We start from the raw sequence: 27900 nt of genomic DNA on the forward strand, positions 1-27900 counted from the left end.
TCATTTGAGCTTTCAAAACGTCATCTTGAACTACCTTGTTTTCCTGCAGTTCTGGAAAAGAGAAGGTAGCCTTGGCCTAGTGCATGCTGGATTATGTGAACACGGCAATGCTTTTTGGTTTCTGCACACGACTTCTTGGCTCTTCTCACGCGCAGGGCCCTAAAATCCTGCTGAAGGATTCAAATACTTTTTTTTTTTTTAAACTGGCTGTTTGTTATAGAGATATATATATCCCCATAGGATACTTTGACTTTCCATCCCTTCTTAAAACTTAACTCGTTTTTATGATTTTTGCTTTTCAGCTCTTTAACTGCAGTCTGAGTACACACACAATTTGCTCAGTAACTTTGGGAAAATATTTGGAATTTAAACAATGCAAGGCAGGGACATGGAAATACACACTTCCATACCCACACACATATATGTCTGAAGAAATTTTCCATCTTTCATTGCTCTTTGCCTCTCCCAACACTTTTCCAGTTACATATATTGGTGGAAAAACAATGGTAATAGCGTCCCCAGAAATGGGGGGGGGGAGAGAATGGGCTACTGGAGAGCAGGAGGCAAGGGGCACAGATCAGACCACTAAGTGTAACTTTTCAAGGAAACAAAGCATTTAAATGATCTGGTATTTGATCATCATCCTGCCATTTAACTAAAAGATAAGAGTACCCAAAATTAACTCCTTCTGCCCTGCTGTTTTACATCAATTTCCCTGCCTTCTAATGCCTGTGTACAGTCTCTGTCAAATATGCACACAAACACTTTCTTACCTGCCCCTTAAATGCATCAATTATAAACTGCAAGGATTGTGGCTGCACACATTCAATGCATTTTTGCACAACATGATTTCCATTCTGGTCTTTTACACATTTCAAGACGTGGCCATCCAGTTCTCGGACCATCTCGTTCTATGGAAGAAGGGACAGAGAAACAAAGAGAAAGCACCACCAGAACCACAAACAACAAACACTGATAAGAAACGGGCCTTAAGAACCAGCTAAGATGATCTTTCATCCTAAACTCCCAAGCACTGATCAGCAAGATTCTCATGGATCTTGGCCAAAATGAAGCTGCCTTCTCCCATCTCCTGTTTCTGATCATCAGGAACTGAATCACAACGAATAAAAATCCAACATGGTTCTGGAAACGACTTGATATTGCTCTGGTCACCCAAGTGTTTGGTTCATAAAGATTTCAATTTCAAGCTCAAAACGGGATGGTTCCAAACTCTTCTGGAATGGTCAGAAATGCATCCAAAATGCAGTCTTGAGCTTGGAACAGATTGTTTCAAATTCAGGATGCTTTTGAGGCCTATTATTTGACTTTAAAAAAAACAACACACACACACACATCTGCGCTTGTTGATCGCAAGAGTAGATTTGCTGAATGGGTTGTGGGCATGTGGGCTATCTCAAAAGAGGAATGTCCCAACTGTAGCTCCTCCTAGCCTAGCAATCACCACTCCCTCCCCAACCCCAAAGAAAATAGCAGAGCAAAGACTGCAAAAAACCTTTTACTGTTTTCTTCACTACCTTTATGGCAAACATGATCTGGGGAAGCATACACACAAGCATCCCCCTGCCCACCAACACCTATTCTTGTGTTCCCCAAAAGTCTTTCACTATTTTGTACATGTACACAGGTCACAGAAATAGATCACAATCACAAACCACTAAAAGGAGAAAAAAACATCACAAGGACAAAGCTTAATTTAAAAGGAAAGGAAACACTGACATGTAACATCAAGAGATAAAATTAAAATGGAAACTTACAATTACCTGCTGGTCTGGGGGAATAAACTCAAGGGCCTTTTGTATAACTCGGCAGCCATACATCTGCAAAGCCAGGGAGAGGACATGGCCACGGATACGTTCTGCCAAAGCCAGCTTCTGTTCTAGGCTGCCAAACTAGAAGCAATGGCAACAGTTACAAGACATATGTCAGAGTTTATTAAAACACGTCAGAACAGATTAAAAAGGTAAAGGTTCTCCTCGGACATATGTGCTAGTCGTTCCCGACTCTAGGGGGCAGGGCTCATCTGTTTCAAAGCTGAAGAGTCAGCACTGTCCAAAGACATCTCCGTGGTCATGTGGCCGGCATGACTAAATGCCAAAGACACACAGAACGCTGTTACCTTCCCACCAAAGTGGTCCCTATTTTTCTACTTGCATTTTTTCCACGCTTTCGAACTGCTAGGTTGGCAGAAGCTGGGACAAATAACGCGAGCTCACCCCATTACGCGGCACTAGGGATTCGAACCGCTGAACTGCCACTGAGCCAGCATGTCTTATGGTGATAGGGTTCCTTTAATTAACCAAATATATCTCTTAATACTTTTCCTTACGAGGCTGTCTTATAAATATGGGCAGAAATACTGGAAATAAGGTAATAATAAACCATGATTTATTTTTTTGAACCTTTCAATCGACAAGCTCAGCGTTTTGAACCTTTCAATCGATTGAGCCACTGCGTCCCTTTATAAGACGTATGTCAGAGTTTATCAAAACACATCAGAGCAGGTTAAAACCCACTTTATGTGTAGTGTTTTTAAATGGCCAAAATTTTGCAAGACTGCCACAGGAAAGTTTCTCCATTCTCACATGAGATTTCACTGAGTGACATCATTGTGACTGCATGAGATTAGGGGGTGGGAAGGAAACAGTGATGTTCACCTGAAAAGTCTGCCAGCTCCCAAATCATTCCGCTTAATTTGCGGTTCAGCCAAATGGAAACAATACCTTCTCTGAAAATAGCACCGTAAACAGGACTCACCTCAAAAAATTTCTGGATTACATAATTCCCAAACACATCAACCATCAGCTGATAGGCTGCCTGTAGGATTTCATTGAAGACAAGCTGTCTCTCAGCTGGGGTGGCACGTTCCAGTTTAAGCTGGATAAACCTGGAGAGGGTACAATTAAAAAGGAAATTTGTATGGCTGATGTTGATGTATCTTTTGAAACTTGAAATCATGGAAGTAAATTAAGTGCCTAGCATTTATTTGCCTGGCATAAACCAAACAGAAAACAGGACTGAGATTTTCTACTAGATTAAATTGCCCATTGCCCTCCAGCCAGCAATTCCCTATTGATTTTAACTCAAAATAAGCATAAATCCAACGATACCAATTGCTACCAGCATGCTGAAGCATATAAACCTTTTTACACAAAAATAACCCTTCCTGTCTTTGCCTCAGGACAGCTCCTTGAACGAGAGCTTTTAGAAACAAGTGGCATCTAGAGTCCGAGGGCTTTCCTCTATGGAAATGATAAGAGCTAAAAAGATTTTAAAACTTGCTTTAAGAATCTCCTTTTTTGGGGAATCTTTTGGACAATTTTATGCAGTTTCTGCTGCCAGTCCATTATACTGTCTTATTCCTTAAAAGAAACTATTTCTAAATATTTATAGGAATGAACTGTCTCAGCCACATGCCAAATCCAGAAGGCCTTCAATGATCTGTCCAGGTCTTCAAAATTCAAAGTATATTTTTAATGTGAAAAGAGGATGAAACATGCAATTGTATTAGACACATTTTAGCCAGCTGGGGTGTCCTTGGGTCAGTTTTTTAGCCCTAGGAAGAACGCAATGACAAACCACTTCTGAAAAAAAAAAATTGCCAAGAATAGTATGGATTTGTCAATGTAGTTACCAGGAATGAAGACTGACTCAAAAGAGACCGATACAAAAACCTCCCCAATAGGAATATAGGCAAAGTCTGATTGTCAGCATTCCAAGTAATGCACCCGTAGAAAGCAGAATTCCGAGGCAGGTAGATTCCTCAAAGAACAATTTATTGGATACATCGTATTGGCACAACTGGCGAAAACAGACTCTGAAAGCTTCCGTGGTTTTCACCTAATTAAAAAGTGAAAGTTCCCCCTTCCCCCAAGTCATCAGTCACATTATCCAATAGAGGTGCCTGGCCAGTTGCTTGGTTACTCCTCCTTTCCCCCAGCACCTGTTGGAATGTCCTTGGTTCCCACAGGAAAACTTCTTGTTTTGACTACAAATCCCAACTCTCTATTTTCCCCCTTCCCTGTCCCCTTTTCTGCCTTGTGGGAACCCTGAAGCCTTAAAGGTGGCCTTCAGCCAGGTTCGATTCAGGGTTGACACCTATTTTGCAGGCCTCCATCAAGTCCTGCAGAACGCTACTCAGACGCGATGCTTGACCTGGGGGGGGGAGGAGGGGGGGGAATCCCCGCGCTCTTTTCTACAAAACTTCTCCTCTGCTTGTTCTCCCCACCCACCTTGATCCATGTTGATCCTGGGAAAATTCCATAATGTGACCAGCAATCTCTCTCAACTGCAGGTTTGGGTACCGGTTATTACGGAAGTCTTCGAGCAGCCTGCTGCGGCCGGAAGGCATGACATCAGACATCCCATAGCGCAAACGCGAGGACGGGAAGAGGGTGCTGCTAGGACTGAAGAGGCTGGAAGCGCTGCTTGCACTCCGGTACTTGGCTTCAGCTCCAGGGGCAGCAGAGATGTAACGGCCACTTCCATTTGTGAGACCTCCTGCAAGGATATTTTAAAAAATAAAATAAAATACAATACCAGGGGTAGCTTACGTGGCTAGTAAGCATGCTTCAAGCTGAAAACACACATTTTCCCCAGGCTGGAACTGAAGTGGGACAGACTTTTAACTGGGAGAAAAAAATGCACACGTGATCATTCAGTGGTTGATTTTAGCCATGAAGGCAAGCTGAGGTTTCCATGTCCTTTGAACCTTCGTCCCTTTCTTTACCGGCACCAGAGGTGATTAGTCAATTTCTATCATCGTCGTCGTCTTTTAATGAGCCCATAATCCCTTGCGGGATAGCAGTCTGAGCAACTGAATGGAGCTAGCAGAGTGTTTTAATGGCCGGATGCCCTTCCTGAGGCCAATGCAGGGTTTTGTTCAGCAGGTATCTTCTCACTGTGCCCAAAGACAGAAATATCTGCCTCTACCTAGGATCGAACTCACAGCCTCCTGATTGTGAGGTGAGAGCTCCACCTCTAGGCCACCACACTACTACTAGTCAGTTTCTATATCCCGCTTTAAAAGTCTCCAATGGATGAGGGCTAAAATGAGGCAGCCCTCTCCCCACAAGAAAGCACCACCAGAGAAAACCAAACTTCTACCACGCCATTGCTGCCATAAAATGAGCTTTACACAAGTAGCAGATGAGTACTTTTTACTTTCTCAGAAAAACCATAATCACAATCTATCACTTAGAAACAGCATAACTTTGCTGCTGCTTAAAAAAAAAAGCTGCTAGAGATTTCAAGCTTAATAGTGTGCAAACACATAAATTCAACTTCGACTGCCACTGGTGATACTTCTTTATTGGACCACCTTACATATTATCCTATTCTTCTCCGTCTTTCTATTTGCTAGCATATGTCCTGGGAAAAGTATTCTGTACAGATTCCCTAGATGTGCCTCGATCAATATACCCAGCCACAATCTGGGTGTGAAATTACATTATCTATAACCTACAAGTGTGCAACCTATCAAGAGCCAAACATGGAACAATCCTGGACCAGTGGTGAGATTCAAAATTTTTTACTACCGGTTCTGTGGGCGTGGCTTGGTCGGCCTGGGAAGGGAAGGATACTGTAAAATCTCCATTCCCACTCCACTCCAGAGGAAGGATACTGTAAAATCTTCATTCCCTTCCCACTCCAGGGGAAGGTTACTGCAAAATAGCCATTTCTCCCGATCAGCTGGGACCCAGGAGACAGAGAATCGATGGGGGTGGGGCCAATCAGAGGTGATATTTACCGATTCTCCGAACTAATTTCTACTACCGGTTCTCCAGAACTGGTCAGAACCTGCTGAATGCCACCTCTGTCATGGACCCAGCATACTTTTGGTTATATAGCCACTCTGTTTCCTGGAATGCCATCATCTTTCAGACAAACAAAAAAGGCTGGGGTCGAAAGCCAGTAAGGGAAAAAGCTCCTGGCTAACAAGATTAAAAGGATAACAGTTTAATGACCTAGCATTCACAAAAGGAATATTGCCTAATATTGGGATTCTGCTGGTATTTCTGGCTGAGACAAACAAAAAGCAGCTTTATAAGGATTACAGGTCATTTATAAGATAGAAGTCTTCTGAACTTCTTTAACTGGGCAAAGCAGGGATCCAATCTCGCTAGGCCCACAAAACAGTTCTGCAGAGCGGGGGTTTCAAGAAGGAAGGCTCCTAGCCAGTTCAGATTTAGGACTTTTGAGGCCCTGCCACATCGGCAGGAGTACCTAACCAAGCGATACAAATCATTTAGCATATAACAAGTAGATAAAACAGTATCCTTCCAATATTTTGAATTAGCTGTCCTACGCTGTCAGTCAAACCATCTGGAGGACAGCAAGCTTCCTGCAAGCAGTGGGCCAGATAGGAAACAAGGAGCAGCCACAGCTTCAACCCAGATGCCAATTTAACCTGTGGGAACAGCAGTGTCCTTACCAAGGTTTAAGCTTGAAGAGGAGCCATGAGAAGACAAAGATGGTGGAGGAGTCTGAGAATGGCCAGGTCCTTGACTAGGCAAAGGCATGCCTACCGGACCCGGTGAAGAGGAAAATCCAAGGCCATTATAAAAGCTATGTCCTATAGGAGTCAAATTGCTGGATGTCCTCTTGTAGAGATCAGTGCTGCCTGTGAGGGAATCTCTGCGAGAACCACTGCCTGTGTTGGAATTGGCAACTGAAAGAGAAAGGAAAGGAGGTGAGGAGTGAAAGGTTTCATCAGTTAAGGAAAGGAGAATCCTGAGGAAGAGGAATACCACCGGGTTTAATTATCAAAGCAAAACTGAAAGATTGAGAATTATCTCCAAAGGCTATTAGGATTCTTTCAAATTAACAGAAACAGGCATGACAAGGTGTCCAAACTTCAAACAGCGTTCTCCACATATATTTTTTTTTAAATTAAACTGAAAAACTCTGAAATCAAAATTTTGCAAAATCTAGTTGGAATGCCAGCGTCCTGTTTTACACAGCATTTTAATTTTCTCACCTGAGATTTCTAGAATTGAGGGATCAAATTAAGGATACAGCATTTCTCTGAATTTTCATTTTCCCTGAGAAATACTGTTTCAGTCACTTCCTCAGCAATTTAGTCAAGAACCAGTGAAATATGGCACTGAGATTTAGAGTGCAGAACAAAATTTACTGGGAAATCTTGGGTTGGTCACAATTTTAATATAATATTTTAGAAGTGTTTAAATAGAATAGGGAAGACCACAAAGAAAAATGCAAACAAAAGAAACATAGCAATAAATATTCCTTCATATATAGTAATCAATGAACTGAAATATGGGCTGTGTTAACACACCGCATTAAGTCATATTTATTTGTCATATTTAACAACTGCCAACCTCCCTTACATAGGGGCTTATGTGGTTTGTTTGATAGGGCTGTGTTGTGTGAACTCAATTCTTGAGATACCCTGAGAAAACTATGGCTTTAGTACAATGTGTAAGCCAGAGTCATATCCTAAAGCAGCCGCCTCCAATCTTTTGGACACCAGAAACCGGTTCCCTGGAGAGGCTATTCCCACGGACCGGAAGGGGTGTGGTTTTGCATGCTGCCTGCAGATGGGGCTTTGCTTGTTTGTGCAGCCCAGTTTCTGGCATGCCGCAGCCTGGTACAGGTCCCTGGATCTGGGTTGGGGATCCCGTCCCATTAGAATAACAGAATTGGAAGAGACTTTGGAGGTCTTCTAGTCCAACCCCTTGCTTAGGCAGGAAATCCTATACCTGTGATGGTGAACCGGTGGCACGCAGAGCCATCTTTCCAGACACACAAGCTGCCACCCAACTCACCTGCAGCTGCACATGTGCACACCCCCAGCTAGTGTTCGGGTCTCCAGTCCGCATGTGCGCAATTCAGGGGATCCAGCTGGTCTTCAGAGCTCTCCTGAGCATGCATGCACATTTGCGCATGTGTGCGAGGGTACTTGTGTGCAGCACACACGTGCATAAATGGCATTCGCGCACATGCATTGCATGTGCAAAAACCACACGCATGCGCAGAGGGGTGCGATTGCACACGCAGCACACGGAGCCGCATGAAAGCTGCACGCATGCAGACGGTGCAGTTGCGCACGCAGCACATGGGGGAGGAGCCGCACATTAGCACGGATAGCACGTGCGCACACAAAACGCGTACCTGTTCGGCACTCGGTGAGTAAAATGTTCGCCATCCCTGCCCTATACCATTTCAGACAAATGGTTATCCAATCTCTTCTTAAAACCCTCCAGTGTTGGGAGTATTTACTACCTCTGGAGGCCAGTTATTCCACTGATTAATTGTCTAACTAGCACACCCTAAAGGTTCTTTGCTGGATCTACTCAGAACTGGGAGTTTTATTCAGAACTGACCTACATCACCATTCTTATTCCCTCCTACTGTGGCAAGACATCAATGCCCATGGTTTCTTCACTTCGGGAGAGCTGCTGCTCCCTACCTGCTGTTCCGAAGCCTCCCAGCGCAGACCCCAGGGTAGCACCAAGGGAACTGCTGCTCCCAAAGCCGAGGGAAGTGTTGGCAGGTTGGGCAGAGCCCTGAGAAAAGAGCGAGCTGCTCTGCGAATTGCTAGTTAGGGAATTGTTGCCGTAAAAGGAGCTGGAGGCCAAGTTGCTGGTGGGCTGTTGCTGCGGCTGAGGCTGTTGAGTCCCGAGAGGTCGAAATGGTCCACTGGTCGTTCCTGCAAGGCCACCAGCAGCACCGTTTGCTGAAGCTGCAGCAGCTGCAACCGCTATAACGGAGAAAGAGCGGTGGGGGGGGGGGAAGAGAATAACAAGTCAAAGAATGGGAAACCTCACACACCCTGAACAGCATTTATTTTACAGAATGCTATCTATCCAAATTCATTTCCAGGAAAGGCCCTCGATCATTTTTATGTAGCATTTGGACCAGTAATTTCTAAACTGTTGGAAGAACAGGATTAGTGTATCACCCTGGAAAATCAAATTAAACCATGGCAAGTTGCCATGAGCGCAAAACAGTTTTCCACGTTATCAGTCCCTGCTCCCCTCTCTTTTCTATCGAATTTGCAAACAGAAAACCACTTTTGCTGCTGGGGCACTTTTAGAATTTACTTGCATGTAAACCAGGAATTGTGCTTTAAACTACTCTAGCTGGCTAAAATAAAGCATAAAACAATTGCCTGGTTGATATATAATATTAAGCCACAGTAGGAAAGATTAGCATAACGTGATTTGCAAACCTGCCTTCCCTCATTATCTTAGTGTTCTGTACAAATCTAGCCACGATCGTGTGTTCAAGAAACACTCAATTTTTTTTCAATTAAAAAATCGTAGCTAAGTTGTGTGTGAATACAGCCAATTCACGCTTGGAAGACAGCACATTCAACGCTTAAAGTAGAATTCCTGCTTTATGTGTTACAACCTAAGATTCATGTGAATGAAACTAAATGCTGGTTCGGTGTACATGAGAAAATTAGCAGGGAAGGATGCCTGGGCCGAGTTCGCTATATGGGGACGGTACCTTCTTGCTCAGAAATAGGCTAGGCCGGATTTCTCTTTTCCATATATTGAAAAATATATTTCATGTTTTCTCTGGATTTGAAGTCATATACAACCACCGATGTTACCTCTGGATTTTGATACCCATTGTATCTACCGTGTTTCCCCGAAAACTGGGGGGGGTTTTGCCTCCAAAAGAGGCATTAGATCTTATTTTAGGGGGATATCTTCACTGTCTCATCTCGCCACGGTGGCAGCAACAACAGCCCCACCCAGCAGGAGCCCACGTGGCTTCAGGAAAGGCCTCTAACAGAGAAACAGAGGCTGGGGGCGATGCATACAAACAACGGCAAGCGGCCGCAAAAGTGGGATGGCAAGGCGAGGCAGGTGTCGGGGCATAGGACTAAGGTAAGAAGGGCAGCTCCACCCACCCTGGGCCCCACCATAGCTTGATTTTTACCCCTGCACCTCACTTCATTTTGTGCAACCAGCTGCAACGGAGTGGGTGGGGTCTTAACTAGGGCTTATTTTGGAGGTAGGACTTATTGGGCACAGATATAAAAAATCAAGCTGGGTCTTATTTTTGGGATAGGTCTTATTTTCAGGGAAACACGGTAACAGTTTCATAAAGCTGCTAAAAATGACTGTGCATCCAATCGCTGTGCTCCCACAGAGAGACTATCTAAGCAAGACTTGCCTGCTTGTGCAGCTGAGGAACTGATGATGACAGGAGCAGGAGCTACCAGTCGTACCGGAGCTCCAAGGCCATTCCTTGCCCCTGTATTCACCACAAGAGCACCTGTTTGGTCATAATAGGCAGCAGGAGCCAGGACTGGATAGCCTATGAAGACAGAGGAGACCGTTATAAGGAGTCGTGTCTTTACAATGCTGTTTTTTGGGTTGTCCCACTCTGCACTCCTCTGCTCTTCTGGAAATCCGAAGCTCCTACCTGGCATTCCTGCTGCCAGCCCCTGCCCGAAAGCAAGAGCTGAATTCACTGCTGCTGCAGCCACTAAAGGATCCGTCTGCTGGCCCTGTTGGTTCTGATTTGGGGTCAAAGGGCGCTGGCTGGCTCCTCCCCGGAGAACCTTGGAGAAAAGCAAGTCGGTATCAAGTGTCAGCACCATCAAGAGCAGAAAACAACATGCTGCAATTAACACAGAACATCCCTTTTTATTGGTCATCTTTGGGAACCGCCCATCTCCCCTAAAACAGGGGTCTCCAACCTTGACAACTTTAAGACTTGTGGACTTCAACTCCCAGAGTTGAAGTCCACAAGTCTTAAAGTTGCCAAGGTTGGAGACCCCTGCCCTAAAACACCTTCACTGAATGTCATATATGCAAAGTCAAAAACGGACAGTTGCTTTTTTTCTGTAGAAAGAGGAAATGTAAACATTTGGCTAGAGGAAACATTTATTGGTCAGTCAAAATTTATAAAAACATCCATTTCAATTGCCCTTCACCATTCTTCCTAGATTCCAATGATGGTTCTGCCATATCACCAGATCTTTGCTCTGGTTTATTGCCTCCCAACCTTTTAAGAATGTCTTACTAGAAATATAGGTTAGGCTTACGGCTACAACTCTGCTTTAAAGTATGCCACTTCTCAGGGCTGTTTTTCTAAAAGAATTTTTTTTAAAAATCAGGAGGGATAGAGAACATGCTGGGCTGCAAGGGAAATGTTGCTAAGGAAACCTGTAAGGGTTGGATTTCAAGAGCAGCACCTATTATCTGGAATGGCCTAGTAAAAATCAAGACATGCCCCCTTCTTGATTTCATTCAGAAAAAAAATTAAACATGGGAGTTTCCTTTATGGAGCCTTTGTAGCCCGAAATGACACCATTGATATGTATACGAGGATTTTTGCGGCTGAGTATAATTAACTGAACTTAATACTCGTCATTATCCGTAATTAGTCTTAATGGATTGCTGCAAGAAATACAAGGAATACATATAAACTCATGGGTACCACATTGAGATTCTGTCCTATTTTATTTCAGTTTTACTAATAGTGAGCCATTATGGCAATGATTTGTTATATACGTACATACATACATACATATAGCAACTTATAAAAATACATACTTAAGTAAATTATTTGGAGAACAACCATCAATTGTGCATTGGGCACAACCGTCAATTGTGCATTAGGCAGAAAAGAAATGGCAAACTCAACGTAAGAGCAACGTATTGTTTCAGAAGGTCCAGCTCAGCATATCTGAGTCCATAACAAGATTCTCATTACAGAACAGCGTTCTCAGTGAGGGCAAGAGTGTCATCACTGCCAGACCTTTGAGTTCAATGACTTGGAAAAATAAATTAAACTGTGTTTCCTTATCCTCACGTGGTGGAAACCACACTAACAAGTGATTATTCTGCTGCAATCAAATATATTATACTGTTCTGCCAATCCCTGTGCCAAAAGCTAGACAGATAATCTATTTTGAGGGAAAATATGCATATCTTTATCCAGGATGTGAGAGCTGATTGATAGAATATATTAAACCATCCATCACGATTAACAAACCCCAACGGGGGAGTTCCCACAATACGCTACATCAAAACCACATTATGGCTTAACTTGATACTGGAACCCGATTTAAGAACTGCCTGTAAATGAAAACTTTTGCAAATATTTGTGGCCATATTTCTATCGTTCTTCTCTGTCTTTCCTTCTCTTGTGCACACACCAATGAGCTTCCTTCTCATTATAGTCAAAGACCAACTCACAAATTCCACTGATCAATTTCGGCCTTGGAACTGTTTATTAAACCGTTTGCTACCACTGCAAACTTGGCTCCAGTAGGAGGCTGCTCAGTGGGAAACCTACAAAGAGTCTTGCGACATCATCAACCAGATTGGACCTACCTATTATAAGGGGGAATGCGTGTCTCTGAGGCGATGCCTCTTACCTGCTGTTGCCCTTGTTGGGTCTGCTGAGAGGTTTGTTGATTGGAGGAGTTTGTGGCAGCGGCGGCAGCGGCTTGTTGCTGGAAAAGACTGGCGGGATATACTCCCCAGGGAGCTACTCCATAATATTGATGGGGGACAACGGCAGGCCCTAAAACAGCGACAAAGGACTGGCTTTATCTTTTACTAGTAGCACCACAGGGGATTTGTAGTTTTGTAGTTCAAATTAATCTGCCATTAACTGAACAAGAGAAACAGAGCTACGTAGCTTAAGTGGAATCCCATCTGTCCCAAGGGGAGAGGGGATGAAAAAGGGATCCTTGCCTGCAAATTTTCTGATTTTTTTTTTTCAGTTTTAGGCAAAAATGGACCTCGACTTACAACAGCTCATTCAGCGACCATTCAACGTTACGACGGCACTGAAAAAAAGTGACTCATGACCTTTTCTCACACTTTTGACCATATTTCATGGGTTACATGATAAAAAATTCAGACACTTGACAACTGACTTGTATTTATGACGGTTGCAGTGTGTCCTGAGCTCATGCGATCATCTCTTGTGACCTTCTGGCATGACAAGGCCAATGGGGAAGCCAGATTCAGTGAAGAACTTTGTCACGAACAACTGCGGCAATTCACTTAACAACCGTGGCAAGAAAGGCCATAAAAATGGGACAAAAAAAATTGCTTAACGAATGCCTCCCTTAGCAACAGAAATGTTGGCCTCAATTGTGGTCGTAAGTCGTGGACTATCTGTAATTGTACCTTATCACCCAGAATAGGGGTCTGCAACCTTAAACACTCAAAGAGCCATTTGGACCCGTTTCCCACAGAAAAGAAAACACCAGGAGCCACAAAACTCTTCCCGTGCCTGACTATTTCTTGAGCGGCCACAAAACTCACATATGTAGTTGAATTAAACGTTGTTTTCCATGGTTGGCCCGCCGGGGGTTGAAAAGCTCAATAAATGGCGTGCCGGTGGGTGTCGCACATTGGCGGTTGTGATGCATATTTTGAGTGACAGGGAGCCGCAGCAGAAGGGTGGAAGAGCCACATGCAGCTCCAGAGCCACAGGTTTCTGACCCCTGACCCAGAACAAGTACTTGCTTATTGGCAGATATATTTCACCTGAGATGCTTATATTTTCAAGGCCAGAAGCCCAGGGACAAACCAAGCGTTCTAACTGCATAAGGGTCTGGACAAGCTAAGCAACATCCCCCTTCCCCACCTTCTACAACCTGCTGTTCTGAAATCCAATGCAGGGAAAGTCTCTGGAGAGTCTCAGTCATCCAGGCCATGGTTTTCCCAATGGTGCTTTTTCAAGAAGCAACTGAATTGTCTGGTTTGTTTGTTTTTTCTCTGAGAGCTGAAGAAGCTCCTTGGATGAGAAGTGAAATGTCTTAGAAGAAAAACGAGAAAGTCCAGTTGCCTCTTGAGAAAAGCACCTTTGGGGACAATGCACGGGAAGGCCGCAAGCCAAGAAGGATACTGTGACTCAAGATACACAGCTGGTTCTGTGAGGTATAAGGAAGACGGTCCCTTGGAGCCTCAAGTATTTGGGGGGTAGGAAGGGGTGGGGTAGGCTTCTGTCCCAAAGAGCAAACAGCATTTTGAAGCCACTCACCTAAAGTCGCGGCTGCCGCTAGTCCTGCTGCGTAGGGATCCGTTCCTGGTGGAGCAGCGCTGATGATGTAAGGGTTGGGCACAAAGGCAGCAGGGGCTAAACCTGCTGAAAACATACCTGTCAGTGAAAACAAACCCCACTGAACAACTTCCGCAGGGTGTGTGTGTGTGTGTGTGTGTGTGTGCAACCTATCAATGATCAAACAGAGCAAAGGGTTCAGGGCATTAAGACAAGAGTCTTAAAATCTACAGAAATCTTCTGTTAAGAAACCTACTACTCGTTTTGATTTAGTATATACAAACATCTTAAACTTTAAAATTGGGGGGTGAGGAAGGTTTCCCATGTTTTAAATAATTAAAAAGGTAAAGATTCCCCTCACACATATGTGCTAGTCGTTCCTGACTCGAGGGGGCGGTGCTCATCTCCGTTTTAAAGCCAAAGATCCAGCACTGTCCGAAGATGTCTCCGTGGTCATGTGGCTGGCATGACTAAATGCCAAAGGCATACGGAACGCTGTTACCTTCCCACCAAAGGTGGTCCCTATTTTTCTACTTGCATTTTTTAGGTGCTTTCGAACTGCTAGGTTGGCAGAAGCTGGGACAAGTAACGGGAGCTCACCCCGTTACGCAGCACTAGGGATTCAAACTGCTAAACTGCCGACCTTTCGATCGACAAGCTCAGCGTCTTAGCCACTGATCCACCGCGTCCCTTTTAAATAATTACATAGGGCATTTTATCCACATTTGACTTTGGGAACAGCTCTATCAACCCCCCTCCCCCAGAGTAAGGCATATATTTGCCTTCAGTCTCATTTAAATGACTGGCAGTTCTCGTGCAAACATTATGTGAAGCTATTTCAGGAGGAAAAGGAGGCAGGATAATGTGTTTCTTGGTTAAATCTCTTAAGTAACTTAATTCATATCTGGCTCAGAGGCAATGAGTCCTTCCAATAAAAGTTCTCATTATAGACTCACAGTCTCAGTGAGGGCAAGAGCATCATCACTGCCAGACACAATAAAGGTAAGGATATAAAAATCCTGTAAAAATCACATAATCATTTCTGCTTTATCCTCGTGTTCTTTTCTTATCCTCACAACCCCAAGAGTTACTTAACAAAGGGATGAATGGAACAGAGAAGGCGGTCAGATTTTCACCCATTCAAGACCTGAAGGCTTACCTATGTGAGGCTGATGGGCAGCTGCTAATGCGTATTGCTGTTGCTGGGCTGCTGTCAATTGCTGGACAGCAAGGGCATTCGGTCTTTGGAACAGCTGAGAAATAAGCAATTTTTTAAAAAAGATGTAATTCTACATCTTTACTCAGATGATCTTAATACCAGAAGCTCATTGAACCCAGAGTCTGTTTCTGCCCATAATACTACCGTGTTTCCCCGAAAATACAACCTACTCAGAATAAGTCCTAGCTTTTTACACGTGTGCCCAATATAAGCCCTACCCCCCAAAATAAGCCCTAATTAAGACCCCGCCGACTCCAGGATGCACAGATAAAAATTAAGCTCAGGTGGGGATGGGGATGGTTGAGCTGCCCTACTACTTACCTTCGGATAGTTGCAGCCAGGCCTCCACACCTCGACCTATTTCTTTTGGCGCAGCCAGCAAGGCTTTCCTGGAGGCCTCTGTAGCCAATAATAGAGCTCTAGATTGATTCGGAGCTCTGTTATCGGCTGCAGAGGCCTTCAGGAAAGCCTTGCTGGTCTTTCAGGACGAAGAAGTTCCAGAAAGCCTCTGATAGTGAAAAAGAGGCCAGGGGTGACATGCGCAAGTGAGGTGCATCAGTGGACAATAACTCCCCCACCAAAAATAAGACCTGGTGTCTTTTTTTGGTGGCAAAACAAAAAAAATAAAGACAGGGTCTTATTTTGGGGGAAACACGGTATCCCTCTGACAAATAGTCTTTGTTTAGCAATTGCCTCGTACAGCAACTATTCACAGTGATGAAAATGTAATTCTGCGACCAATCCTCACATTTATGACTTTTGCAGGTCTATAAAGCAAAGGAAAGTTGAAGATAATAAGCACAGCTAGAATTTTGCTTAGTGACAGCTTTGCTTAACAACTAGGCCACTGGTCCCAATCGTGGTTACTAAATGAGACCTGCTTGTCTTTTATAAGAGGGAGGAGTAACCTGGGACCCTGCAGGTTCTATTAAATGGCAATTCTTTTGATGCCTAAAACTTGTCGTTCTGGTTAAGGTTAATGGAAGTTCCCATGTTACTCCCTCTTGTTTTACTCTCTTTCTAGCCATCTTCTTCTTTTTCCAATCTCAAACTACCTACTATGTGGGTGATAACTCAGTTCGCTGTTAGCAAACACTAGGATGCATTTATTTGTCAAAATTTCCCTAAAAGGTACTTGTATTTATTGCCACAATAATGCTGCACATCACATAGCGCCAGAACAGACTCACTGTAATAACAGAATGACACAATCGGCTGTAGAGAAAGCTTTATAATAAAATAAGTACTCACTAAACTTACCGTATTTTTTGGACTACAAGATGCAACTTTTTTGTCTCCCAAAAGGGGGTGAAAATGTTTGTGTGTCTTATAGACCGAATATTGCCGAAGCCCTGCCCACCTGCTGGCCGTTTTTTGGGCTCCGCACACCACTTTTTCAGGCCTTATTTCAGCCCGTTTTCAGAGCTTTTTTCGGCCCATTTAAGAAGCTTTTTTCAGCCTGTTTTCGAGGCTTTTTTCTGCCTGTATTTAAGGAGGGGTTTTTTTTGGCCCGTTTTTCCTCAAAAATGGGCTGAGAAAAGCCTCAAAAATGGGCCAAAAAAAAAAGGCCCGAAAAAAAGGGCGCGCAGAGGCCTAAAACATTTTTGTTGTTGTTTTCCTCTTCTAAATTTAGGTGCGTCTTATAGTCAGGTGCATCTTATGGTCTGAAAAATACGGTATGTTTTTTGGCTATAAAGCAGTGTTGACACCCATCTCCTAAATTAGTTCCGTACCCCGAATGTTTATAGCCTATATATAGTTCCCCCCCTCTTTTCCTCTCTCCGCCCCCACCTCTGGTTGTTTTATAGGATAGATATTTCATATCTCATCTTTATATAAGCAGCTGCAGAGAGGCCTGAAACACAGGTATCCAGAGTAGAAGAAAAAACGTATGGAAGAAAAAAAGTTAGGGAAACCCAACTGTTTAATCCACATTAAAAAAAAAAAAGTCATGAGTTCACCGAGCTATTTCCGCTAAATGGGTTTTGTGTGTGTATGTGCAAATCCACTGAAGTAAGGTGGGGAGGTTGAAAAAGGCACCTGGGTCGATAAATGTAGTAGCAGTACCTACCTGTTGTTGTGAGTTGTAGTCAAATAAGCCCACAGTTGCCGCAGCAGAATCTACAGGTACTTGGGTGCCAGAGTAATCAAACTGAAGTGGCTCCATGCCAACATGCTCCATGGGATCCAGAGGAACACTCTGGGATTCCATGTTAGAGAAATCCTCCACGGGCTTGGCACCATTAGTACTAGCTAACTGGGCTAAGCTTTCTGATCCATTCTGGTTTGGCCCTAAAAGATCCACATCATTGGCAGAGTTCTGGCAGTTTCCTGGTGTCCTGCTGAAAAAGAAAGGGGAAGGGGTGTTTTCAGTTTGGTCCTACATATTTCCTTATACACTTAATTAAGAGCTCCATAGGAACATGCGCACTTAGGTGTTACAAGACTCTCTCTTTAAGCTGTGTTATCCTCTGAAATGGCTTCTCTTCTTTCGTATTATAACCCAGACGTGATGCCATATTGGAATTCTCTCCCAGGATAATTTTACTAGTAACAATAAAACCTGAAGGCAATGTAATAAGGTCTTTCAAAATTATCTTGCTCAATTAACGATCCAATGATGCAGCCTGCTGCTTTGTGATCTCCCAAGAGAACAAAGGAAAATACAGCCCAAGAACCACAATTCCCAGGATTCTCAATCCTAGCTTACAAGGGAAAAATCTACCTGGCCCCTTCTACTATACCAGTGATGGCAAACCTTTTTTTCCTTGGGTGCCGAAAGTGCACGTGCGAGCAAATACGTGCCAACATTTATAACGCAATGCCCACCCACAGGTCCCACCCCTGTGCATGCTCACGCCCCCCCCCCACGTGACACACAGACACCACCGCGCATGCACGCGCGACCCCTGTTTTGGTGCTAGCAGGCCTCCCTGAAGCCTCCTGGAACCAAAAACATGTATCTCCCGGCAGTGACCTGAAAATCAGCTGGCCGGCGGGAGGCGCGCGTGCCCGCAGAGAGGGCTCTGCGTGCCACCTGTAACATGGGTGCCATAGTTTTGCCATCATGGTACTATACCAACTTTAAAGTCCAATCCTGGTAATTTAGTTAAAGGTAAAGATTTTCCCTATCCACTCATTTCTGACTCTAGGGGGCAGTGCTCATCTCAATTAGCCAAGGTAACCAGCACTGTTTTTATGTATGGTATTTCATGGTCACGTGGCCAGCATGCTGCACACTGTGCCAGAAGGAACACCAATACGTTCCCACCAAAGTGGTACTTATATATCTACTCGCATTTGCCTGCTTTCAAACTGCTAAGTGGGTGGGAAATGGGCCAAGTAATGGGAGCTCGCTCTTGTTGCACACAGTTCGGATCTCAAACTTGGACAATCAACTTTCCAGCTGACAAGTTTAGCGTCTTTTACTTGCTGAGCTATCATGCCCTCTAGTAATTTTGTAATACAATACAAACTGGACATATTTGGCTACGTTTCTATGTAACACTGAACTATGTGCATACGTACCCTCTCCTTCTGGAAGAAGGAATTGGGAGAAGCACTCCAATTCGTTTTCCTGGTTTGCTGTTCACCAATGAAAACAACTTTAAATTAGGATTTTTATTTACTGATCACATTTATACGGCTGCCCATCTTGCACGAAGCAATTCTGGACAGCTATGTAAACTTCCATTTTCTGATCAAGCCAACCAAAAAGCCAAGTTTTGTAACCTGTTTGCTTAGCAACTGATTAGAATTTATTCTAATCCACAATTCCTTGTATGATGGGTAACCAGCCAAGAACCGAGCAAATTAGGCTGGAATATGTCTTGGAAGAAGAAAAAAGTACAGAAATCAGAGGTTCTTTTCTCCTCAGAGAATATTAACCATGATTTGTCATGACAAACTGCTGCCCTGCCCAGCGCAAAATCACATATGGAAACTTACGTACCTAAAATCTTTTGCATCCGCATCGATTCCATTTTGCACAGGCAAACCATTAGCCTTGTCCATTACGTCTCCCTCTTCCTTCAAATCACCTAATTTATCGCCATCAAATGTACCCTTATTTTTCTTGTCTCCTTTATCATTGTCGTCATTTTCTGCATCCCTTGGCCCCTGGATAAAGCATAGAGGGTTGTTAAATTCTGCATAAACTGTAATAGAAAATTCAATTGTTAACAATTTGGAAAAAAATCTACATCAATAATCTGCATAGCATTTATAAGTTTAACCACCATTTTAATTCAGTTCTATTTAATTTTACCTGATGTGAATGTAATTTGGGGGGCATTAAGAAGATGATCAACTCAAAATTGTTCCAAATCAGGGTGGATAAAAATTGATTTCTTTAAAAAAAAATTGTTCTTTTAAATTTAAATTGGATTTTTTAAAATTTAAATTGGATTTTTTAAACTGATTTTTTTTTTAATAAAATGCTTTTGGAGTACAAATCTATCAAAAGATAGTTTTCTATTTAAGATACGTTAATAATTTAGTTTATTCAGCATGAAATGGAGCTTAGTATGTAGCATGAGGTTGTATGTTCTGCAATATTTACATTTTTGGTAAACTCGTTCAACGAATCCAAGCTCTGCAAGCTAAATAGGAAACCTTCATTTTGTTTGCAAATAATATTACAGATTCTAACGACCAGAGATAATGAGTCCTTACATTTAAAGAGCACCTGTCATTTCAGATCCATCTACTCACCTGCTGCCTGCTATGTCCCTCATCTTGTTGTGTCACTGCCGCATCACCAGCAGTCCCATTAAAGTGAATGGGCCTGTCGGTGAGTCAACAGCAGGTCAAAGGAGGAGCCACTGTGGGACAGAGATGACAGCTGCTTTTTAAAAATGATGATTTAAATCGAGTTGATTTAAATCAAGCCTTTTTACTAGTGATTTAAACCAGGGGTCTCCAACCTTGGTCCCTTTAAGACTTGTGGACTTCAATTCCCAGAGTCCCTCAGCCAGCAAAGCTGGCTGAGGAACCCTGGGAGTTGAAGTCCACAAGTCTTAAAGGTACAGAGGTTGGAGATCCCTGATTTAAACCATGATTTAAATCCACCCTGTTCCAAATAAAGTGACACTGCATCAAGTACACCCCAAATAGGTGAAGGGCCTCTGTGGCTCAGGCTGCTAATGCAGTCTGTTATTAACAGCAGCAGCCTGCAATTACTGCAGGTTCTAGTCCCACCAGGCCCAAGGTTGACTCAGCCTTCCATCCTTTATAAGGTAGGTAAAATGAGGACCCAGATTGTTGGGGGCAATAAGTTGACTTTGTATATAAATATACAAATAGGATGAAGACTATTGCTAACATAGTGTAAGCCGCCCTGAGTCTTCGGAGAAGGGCGGGATATAAATAAATAAAAAAAAAAAATAGATAACTGTGGTTCAGAAATAGAAAGGCCACAGTATTACTTACAAATCCTCCTTTTCTGAGACAGGAGTCCCCAGGGGATGAACTCAACACATATTCTACCATGCTAACGCCAAGCCCACCACTTTCCGATCGTGGAGACAGCACTGAATTAACTTCATTATTCACGTGAAAACCTTGACCAGGTCTTCTCTGAACCATGATTGGTTGGGAAACAGAATGATCTGCAACAAAAAAAATAACCACAATAGTCACAAGTTACGATTTCTCAAAAGGGAAATTTATCACAAGCAAAATATTTGGGGTCTGCAACGTTATGATTATTTCCCACCTTATTCTGCATGCCCCATTATCTACTCGCTAATTTTATCAATCTCACCTTTTTTTCTTCTTCTAAAAGTCACTAAGGATAAAAGTTCAATTGAAACTACTTACTAAAATTTAGCATGATATTAAGGCCTAAGGACAGGGAGACATTGTCCTATAAAGTAAAAAGTTGAGAGCAACACTAATATTCATCTATGACAAAGATTTCCACATCTGTTTCATGTAAAATAATACAGGACAGGATTTACTGTCTATTTAAAGCAGAGACGGGAAGGAGCTAAACTTTTTCCCTTTGGGCAGAGTGTTCCATAGCCAGGTGCTGCTATCAACCTTGGCTCTCCATCAACCTTGGCTCCCGAGAGCCTCTAGCATTGATGTTAAATGATCATCAGCCTCAAATAAAAGAACAGGCTGTTTCAGATATCCTAGTCATAAATTATTTAGGGTTTTCGGAGTCACAACCAGCACTCTGAATTGTGGCTGAAATAAACTGGAAGCAATATACTGTTCCAAGGTGGTGCAATGTAATCTTTGAAATGCATTCCAGATAAAAAAAATACCACCCTGTGTACAAAGTGTTTTCATTCTGCCTTTAAGGAATTTTAGTCTTTAAACAGCGCAAAGAAATTAACGCTGTCTCTGGATGGTCACAGTCGGCCCTGACTTTTCTTTTCCACTTCCTTAAAAAAGTGTACCCAAGATAATTCACTATTCCTGTATTATTCCCAATAAAATTATTATTAAGTTTTACAATAATTGAATGTTATGGACCATTTTAAATACTTTTAACTAAATCTTCTAAAGTATTTTAAGGAAAAAAGAGGAAGAGAAGACTAGTTCTGGCTTCCGGGTGGCGCCACCCTCCTCGTTGGGTGCTAATTTATGGCACTCCGCATTGAATATGGTAGAAGCCGGATTTAACAACTGATCCCGGCTTCATTTCTCTCTCTGGTTGAAAGAGAGAGACAGAGCAAGGGGGAGGATTTGGGTAGATTCTCCTAGGGGCTTTGTTTTTGTAATACAAAGCCCTGAACGGTCGAATCCCCTTATTTACCCCTCCCCCACCTCCAGTATTCTCTGCGCTCCTGAAAAAGCAGGAAAAGAGGAGGGTGTCCACTTCTGCTAACAATTGATTTCTTTTTGTGGATACGAAAAGCAGGCGGAAGAGTGTGAGGAACAATTATTGGTTTGCAAGTATTTTTGATTTTCTGACTTCCTCCCCCCCTTCAGTTTCGTTTTAGAGAAACTGAAAGCAGAGCGATACATCAAAGGGAGCTTTGCTGTTGAATCGAAACTGAATGGAGATTTTATCTTATTGTGTTTGACTGTGGACTGTTGGATTATATTACGCTGTTTAAGTACTTTACAAGGGGATTCTCAGCAGGAATTTTGTTATGGAGGTTCTTTCAGAAGAATGGGTTCGGACGTTATACAGGACTACACAGAAAGTATGTATTTAATTATTCAAAAATACAAATTGATAAAAAATGGGGACGTTTTGGATGAGAGTTTGGAGCAAATTAACCAGTGCAATTATTCGGAAAATGGAATGGAGGACATACAAATAAAAGTGGATAAATATGAAGATTTGATCGTGAAGAAACAAGGTGATCTAAAGAAGTTTTCTTTAAATAGTTTGGATGAGCTGCCTGAATTTGTGCTACAGGAGATTGTTCCTCAAATGGAAAAGACTCACAAGCTTAATGTTTCCCAAGAGTTCTCTTTTTGGACTGATGGAATATACGGCAGTAATTTTTGGATTTCTGGACATAAGGAATTACTAGGAAATATTGTGATTGACTTTTTAAAAGGAGCAACGAAGGAAAGACAGAGATTAATGCACCAAAAAAAATGGCAAGAGACAAAAGTATTATTTTTGAAACAAGGTTTTTTTAAAATATTAATAGACAAAAATATTAGTGTCCCCAAAAGGCAATTCGTGATTATAAAAGACTAGATATTTGGATATACTGGACTTTGATGAGGAAGGACTAAAGTTGAATAGATATTGTAATTAATTAAATAATATTGTAATTTTCTCTATTGAAATTTTATAAATTTTATAATCTGTTGTATTGAATTTTAAATAGAATATTCTTGAAAGATCTTATGTAAGAAGGACTTGGGGGGGAAATTATATGGTTATATGGTTATAGAAGCTATAAGGGAGATATTCTCTGAACTGGATTGGATTTTTATGCTTTAGCTGGTTTTAAATATTTTAGGATTAATTTGTTCTACTGATTTATATATTTTATTACTGTTTATTGTTAATTTTTTGAAGGATTTGGTTATGTAAGGAGGAAGTCAGAGTTAGAGAGGGAGAATTGGTATAATAGTTTTGGGGAAAAAAATTTTTTTAGCATATGTTTGTTTTATTTTTAACTATACCTTGTGTTTCTTCCGGGAAGCCAGGGGGGAGGGGGGAGGGGGTTTGTGAAGGGAGAGGGGTTGGTGGGAAAGGGGGAAAAAAAATTTTTGTAAAACTTTTTGAATTAAAAAAAAAAAAAAAAAAAAAAACAAGACTAGTTCTGCCACCCAACAAGGCAGACAAAGACTTCAGAGGATAATTAGAACTGCAGAAAAAACAACTACCAACCTGCCTTCCATTGAGGACCTGTATACTGCAAGAGTTAAAAAGAGGGCTATGAAAATATTTACCCCTCGCATCCTGGACATAAACTGTTTCAACTCCTACCCTCAAAACGACACCATAGAGCACTGCACACCAGAACACCAGAACAACTAGAAACAAGGACAGTTTCTTCCCGAATGTCATCACTAATTAATAACTAATCCCCTCAACACTGTCAAACTATTTACTAAATCTGCACTACTATTAAATCTTCTCATCGTTCCCATCACCCATCTCCTTCCACTTATGACTGTATGACTGTAACTTTGTGTTGCTTGTATCCTTACAATTTATATTGATATTGTTTCCTGATTTGCTTATTTGTACCCTATGACTATCATTAAGTGTTGTACCTTATGATTCTTGATGAACGTATCTTTTCTTTTATGTACACTGAGAGCCTATGCACCAAGACAAATTCATTGTGTATCCAAACACACTTGGCCAATAAAGAATTCTATTCTATTCTATTCTATTCTATTCTATTCTATTCTATTCTATTCTATTCTATTTATTCTATTCTAGTTGTAAAAGAGAAATAACGCAGATTGTCCAGAATTATTTACAATCACGGTAATTTCAAAATACCTGATGTCCCCCAAGCGCTGTCTCTCCACTGATCACCCAAAAATATTCCTTTTGGTCCATCTTTGCTTGAATCATCAGATTCCCAAAATTTTTTCCCTGGCAAAAGCTGCTGTAAAGGAAAAGCAGAAATATTGTTATGTTAAAAGGACATGAGACACTAGGACAAAGAAGCTTTAAATTAATAGCTAGTTCTCATCTCTCTGTGGCTCTTCCTCATGTAGCTAACACAAACAGCAGATTTCCTAAGTATGTTAGGACTGCAACTTCTTCCCAGAAAAGTATCCTTGCTGGGACTTCTGAAGTTGCCCTCTCAACACAACTGGAGGGTATGGGGGTCAGGTATGTCTGCCATTTGGTATTTCAACGCAAGGTTGGAGGGGTGGGGGTGTTGAAAGTGTCATCCTAAAATTAGGAATTTTAATAAATAAACCTAATTTTAAACAGAAAAAAAAAAACATCATCACAGGTAAGTCCTCAACTGATGAAGTATGTAAGTAAGTATGAAGTTTAGTATGGAAATTTTTAATCTCAGGCTAATTTAAATAAGTTTTTTAAATGGTATTTTAATCTGTATATTGTATTGTTTTATTTTTGCCTGTACACCGCCCTGAGTCCTTCGGGAGAAGGGCGGTATAAAAATTAAATAAAATAAATAAATAAAATAAATAAATAAATAAGTGTTTGCTTAGTGACTGTTCAAAGATACAACGGCACTGGAAAAAGCCACGTGACCATCTTTCACATTTATGACCACTGCCACATGATCCCCATGATCATGTGATCAAAATTGAGATGCTTGGCAACTGGCTCACACTGATGACAGTTGCAGGGTCACGTGATCTCCTTTTGCAACCTTCTGCCAAGCGAAGTCAATGGGGAAGCCAGGTTTACTTAACCACAGTGTTACTAAATTAACAACTGCAGGGCTTCGCTTAACAACTGTGGCAAGAAAGGTTGTAAAACTCACTTAACAAACGTCTGAACAACATACATTTTGGGCTCAACTGTGGCGGTAAGTTGAGGATTACCTCTACTATTCTCTTCCAAGAAGGAAGGGGGGCAGCAATAGTCCCTTGGATTAGAAAGAGAAGGCAGACACTCTTGAGCAATATGTCAAATAAATCACCAAAATAATTCATTTTGTGGGGCAGGTCTAGGTCAGGCACAGCAGATCTGGCAATAAATATCTTTTGCTTCACCTTTTACAAAAGTTTCGATGACTGATTGGCTTTCATTAGGTAATAATAATAAAGTAAGGCAGAGCTGGGTGGAACAAAGTTGAAAAGTAGGGGAAGGAGGTGCAATTACGAAACTCTTCAACAACAACAATAACAAAAACAGTTACGGCACAGTTAGTGAGGAAATGTTTTCTAAAAGGGAACTTATAAATAAATCTACCAATAACAGTATGGCAGAATTCCTCATAAGAACATACAAGTAATTTAAGGCCAAAGAGTCATGTTTACATGCCAGTATTTACATACATTAATGACATGATTATATAACTATATATTTATACTGGAATGAACAATTAAAAGGCCAAACACAGCCACGATGCAGGAAGTGGCAAAGTTTTAAGCAACGTGGAATTTCTCAACATCTCACCTGCCCTGACAGCTGCCTTCTTTCTCTTACTCCTTGGAGACGTTCAATTCCCCATTTGTTAAAATACAGTTTAGCACAGGGGGGGTCAAACTGAAGGCCGGGGGAGGGGGGAGATCCAGCCTTCAGGGGTGCTTAGATCTGGCCCTTGAAATATCGAACAACCTGCCCACAGTGCCTCTGCTAGCAAAAATGGAGTTCAGGGGGGCTACATACATACAGCCCTCTCGGGCTATGTTTTCCCTGGCAGAGGGTTTCAGGAGGCTATTGCAGTTGGGGGCCCGTTTTTGCTGGCAGAGTGCTCAAGCCACCAAAATGCGCCCCTGACACGAGTGACATTGAGCTGACCACCTCCCCTGGCCACCCGCCTTGCCCCTCCCAATGTCAAACACAACCCTGATGCGGCCCTCAGTGAAACTGAGTTTGACCCCCTGGTTTAGCAGCTTACAATAAACCACAAATGCTCTCATTCCTAGTAACTGACATGAAGCTATATTATTTTATTTCAGACCTGTTGGCATATTAAATCAAGGTGGAAGAATGGAGTGAAGAGTGCAATGAACCGTACCTACTTAGGGTTACTGTGATGCATGAATCTGTGTTTTGGAGCAATGCAATATATCAACTTTGTTGTTAGGATTCATCCAAGGAAACGGGGCTAAAACAAACTATGACTCAATACGTAGTTTGTGCATTGTGAACCCAACGGATTTCTCATAGTCTAGGGGCTGAGAAACTAAGAGAGTATGGAAACCATTCCTGTCGCTTATTTGAAATTTTATAATTAATTAAACACAGCACATAATATTACACTGTGGAGTCTTCCCATTCAGGAGGTTCGCCAACCATGTGACATTTCATGATTGGCCAGTCCATTTATCCCATAAACCTTCCATCTTTCCCCTCCCATTATTTAGCATAATGGAGGTACAAGGCACAAGTCCACATGGCATGTCTTGTTTTTGCTTTAGCTTCTTTCTTAAGCTTTTTGTATTTCTTTTTACATTTTGCAAAACCTGGGGCTTCGCTGAGCCTTTTGGGACCTTATTCTTGTTATTCAGGGTCCCTGTTATGGGTGCAAAAATAACACATGAATCTGCTTTAGAAGGAGTGATGACTACGGTCAGTGGTGGGATTCAAGTAATTTAACAACTGGTTCTCTGCCCTAATGATTTCTTCCAACAACCAGTTTGCCAAACTGCTCAGAAAGTTAACAACTGTTTCTCCCGAAGTGGTGCGAATTGGCTGGATCCCACCACTGACTACAGTAATGAAGATTCACTACTCTACCTCCCTGGCACACAGACACATCAGTCCTGTCTAATGCTGGTCCTGTAAGATAGGAGTAACCACCATAGAATGTTTTCCCAGTATGCTGGCTGGGGAATTCTGGGAGTTGAAGTCCTCACACCTCTAAGCCACTGAGGTTAAGAAACATTGGTCTAAGAATTTGGTGGGGCAGAGTGAAGGATGGAATAGCATACTATGGTGATACTGAAAGCCAGGTATTCAGGGATTATGTAGCAATTCAGATGAATGAGCTGTGTCTTTCTTTTACGGAGTATCAGCATAAATTATACATTTATGAAATGTAATTTATGTATCAGTCAGTTTAAAACCTGAAGCTGAACAAAAAAAACATTCTATTATACACATTCAGCAAGTTAATATTTTATTCTTCAGTGAACGTAGGTGTATGGATTGCTTTTTTTTTTTTAGATTTTCTAATCCTGTCTTTTTTATTTTTATAAGTAACTCAAAATGGCACACCTACTTAATGCTCCTTCCTCCTCCTATTTTTCCCACAATAACAGCCTCATCAGGTGGGTTGGGCTGAGAGAAAGTGACTGGCCTGAAGTCACTCAACCGGCTTTCATGCCTAAGGCGGGATAAGACCACAGTCTCCAGCTTTTTAGGCTGGTGCCTTAACCACTAGATCAAACTGCCTTGGGGATACGTCTACATGATTATGAGAAACAGGACTTGTTACTACCAATTTTATGGTTTTTCCTGGTTGGTTAGTAAATTTCAGCTGATGGGATCACTTTTTCATTTTAAATTAGGTTTATTTAAAGCCACCATTCATAAATACTTTTTTTTTTCATAAACACCCTTTTTAAAA

General features: G+C 42.0%; 1 protein-coding gene and 2 non-coding genes across 15 annotated transcripts in view; all 3 read right to left on the bottom strand.

Annotated features, from left to right (window-relative positions):
- The window catches only part of PUM1 (pumilio RNA binding family member 1), a 64332-nt gene that overhangs the window by 7277 nt on the left and 29155 nt on the right, over positions 1–27900 (bottom strand). For 4 of the 13 annotated variants that reach the window (XM_058195236.1, XM_058195238.1, XM_058195237.1 and 1 more), the window contains 15 exons: positions 24177–24285; positions 20672–20850; positions 19194–19360; positions 17313–17583; positions 15182–15275; positions 14005–14121; positions 12383–12531; positions 10420–10558; positions 10168–10311; positions 8450–8740; positions 6452–6688; positions 4251–4518; positions 2776–2905; positions 1776–1910; positions 774–911 (listed from right to left, as the gene is read on the bottom strand). In XM_058195236.1, the coding sequence (XP_058051219.1) occupies positions 774–911; positions 1776–1910; positions 2776–2905; positions 4251–4518; positions 6452–6688; positions 8450–8740; positions 10168–10311; positions 10420–10558; positions 12383–12531; positions 14005–14121; positions 15182–15275; positions 17313–17583; positions 19194–19360; positions 20672–20850; positions 24177–24285 (2568 nt within the window). The remainder of the gene's footprint in view (positions 1–773; positions 912–1775; positions 1911–2775; positions 2906–4250; positions 4519–6451; positions 6689–8449; positions 8741–10167; positions 10312–10419; positions 10559–12382; positions 12532–14004; positions 14122–15181; positions 15276–17312; positions 17584–19193; positions 19361–20671; positions 20851–24176; positions 24286–27900) is intronic. The other 9 variants (XM_058195229.1, XM_058195240.1, XM_058195241.1 and 6 more) reach the window with 8 other exon arrangements.
- Positions 11674–11759, bottom strand: LOC131204887 (small nucleolar RNA SNORD103/SNORD85). Its single transcript, XR_009156658.1, has one exon. It is a non-coding gene; the product is annotated as a small nucleolar RNA SNORD103/SNORD85 (small nucleolar RNA).
- LOC131204888 (small nucleolar RNA SNORD103/SNORD85) lies at positions 14926–15014 on the bottom strand. The gene has a single exon (XR_009156659.1). It is a non-coding gene; the product is annotated as a small nucleolar RNA SNORD103/SNORD85 (small nucleolar RNA).

This window comes from Ahaetulla prasina, chromosome 10 (assembly GCF_028640845.1).
Source record: "Ahaetulla prasina isolate Xishuangbanna chromosome 10, ASM2864084v1, whole genome shotgun sequence".
Classification (NCBI taxonomy): Eukaryota; Metazoa; Chordata; class Lepidosauria; order Squamata; family Colubridae; genus Ahaetulla; species Ahaetulla prasina.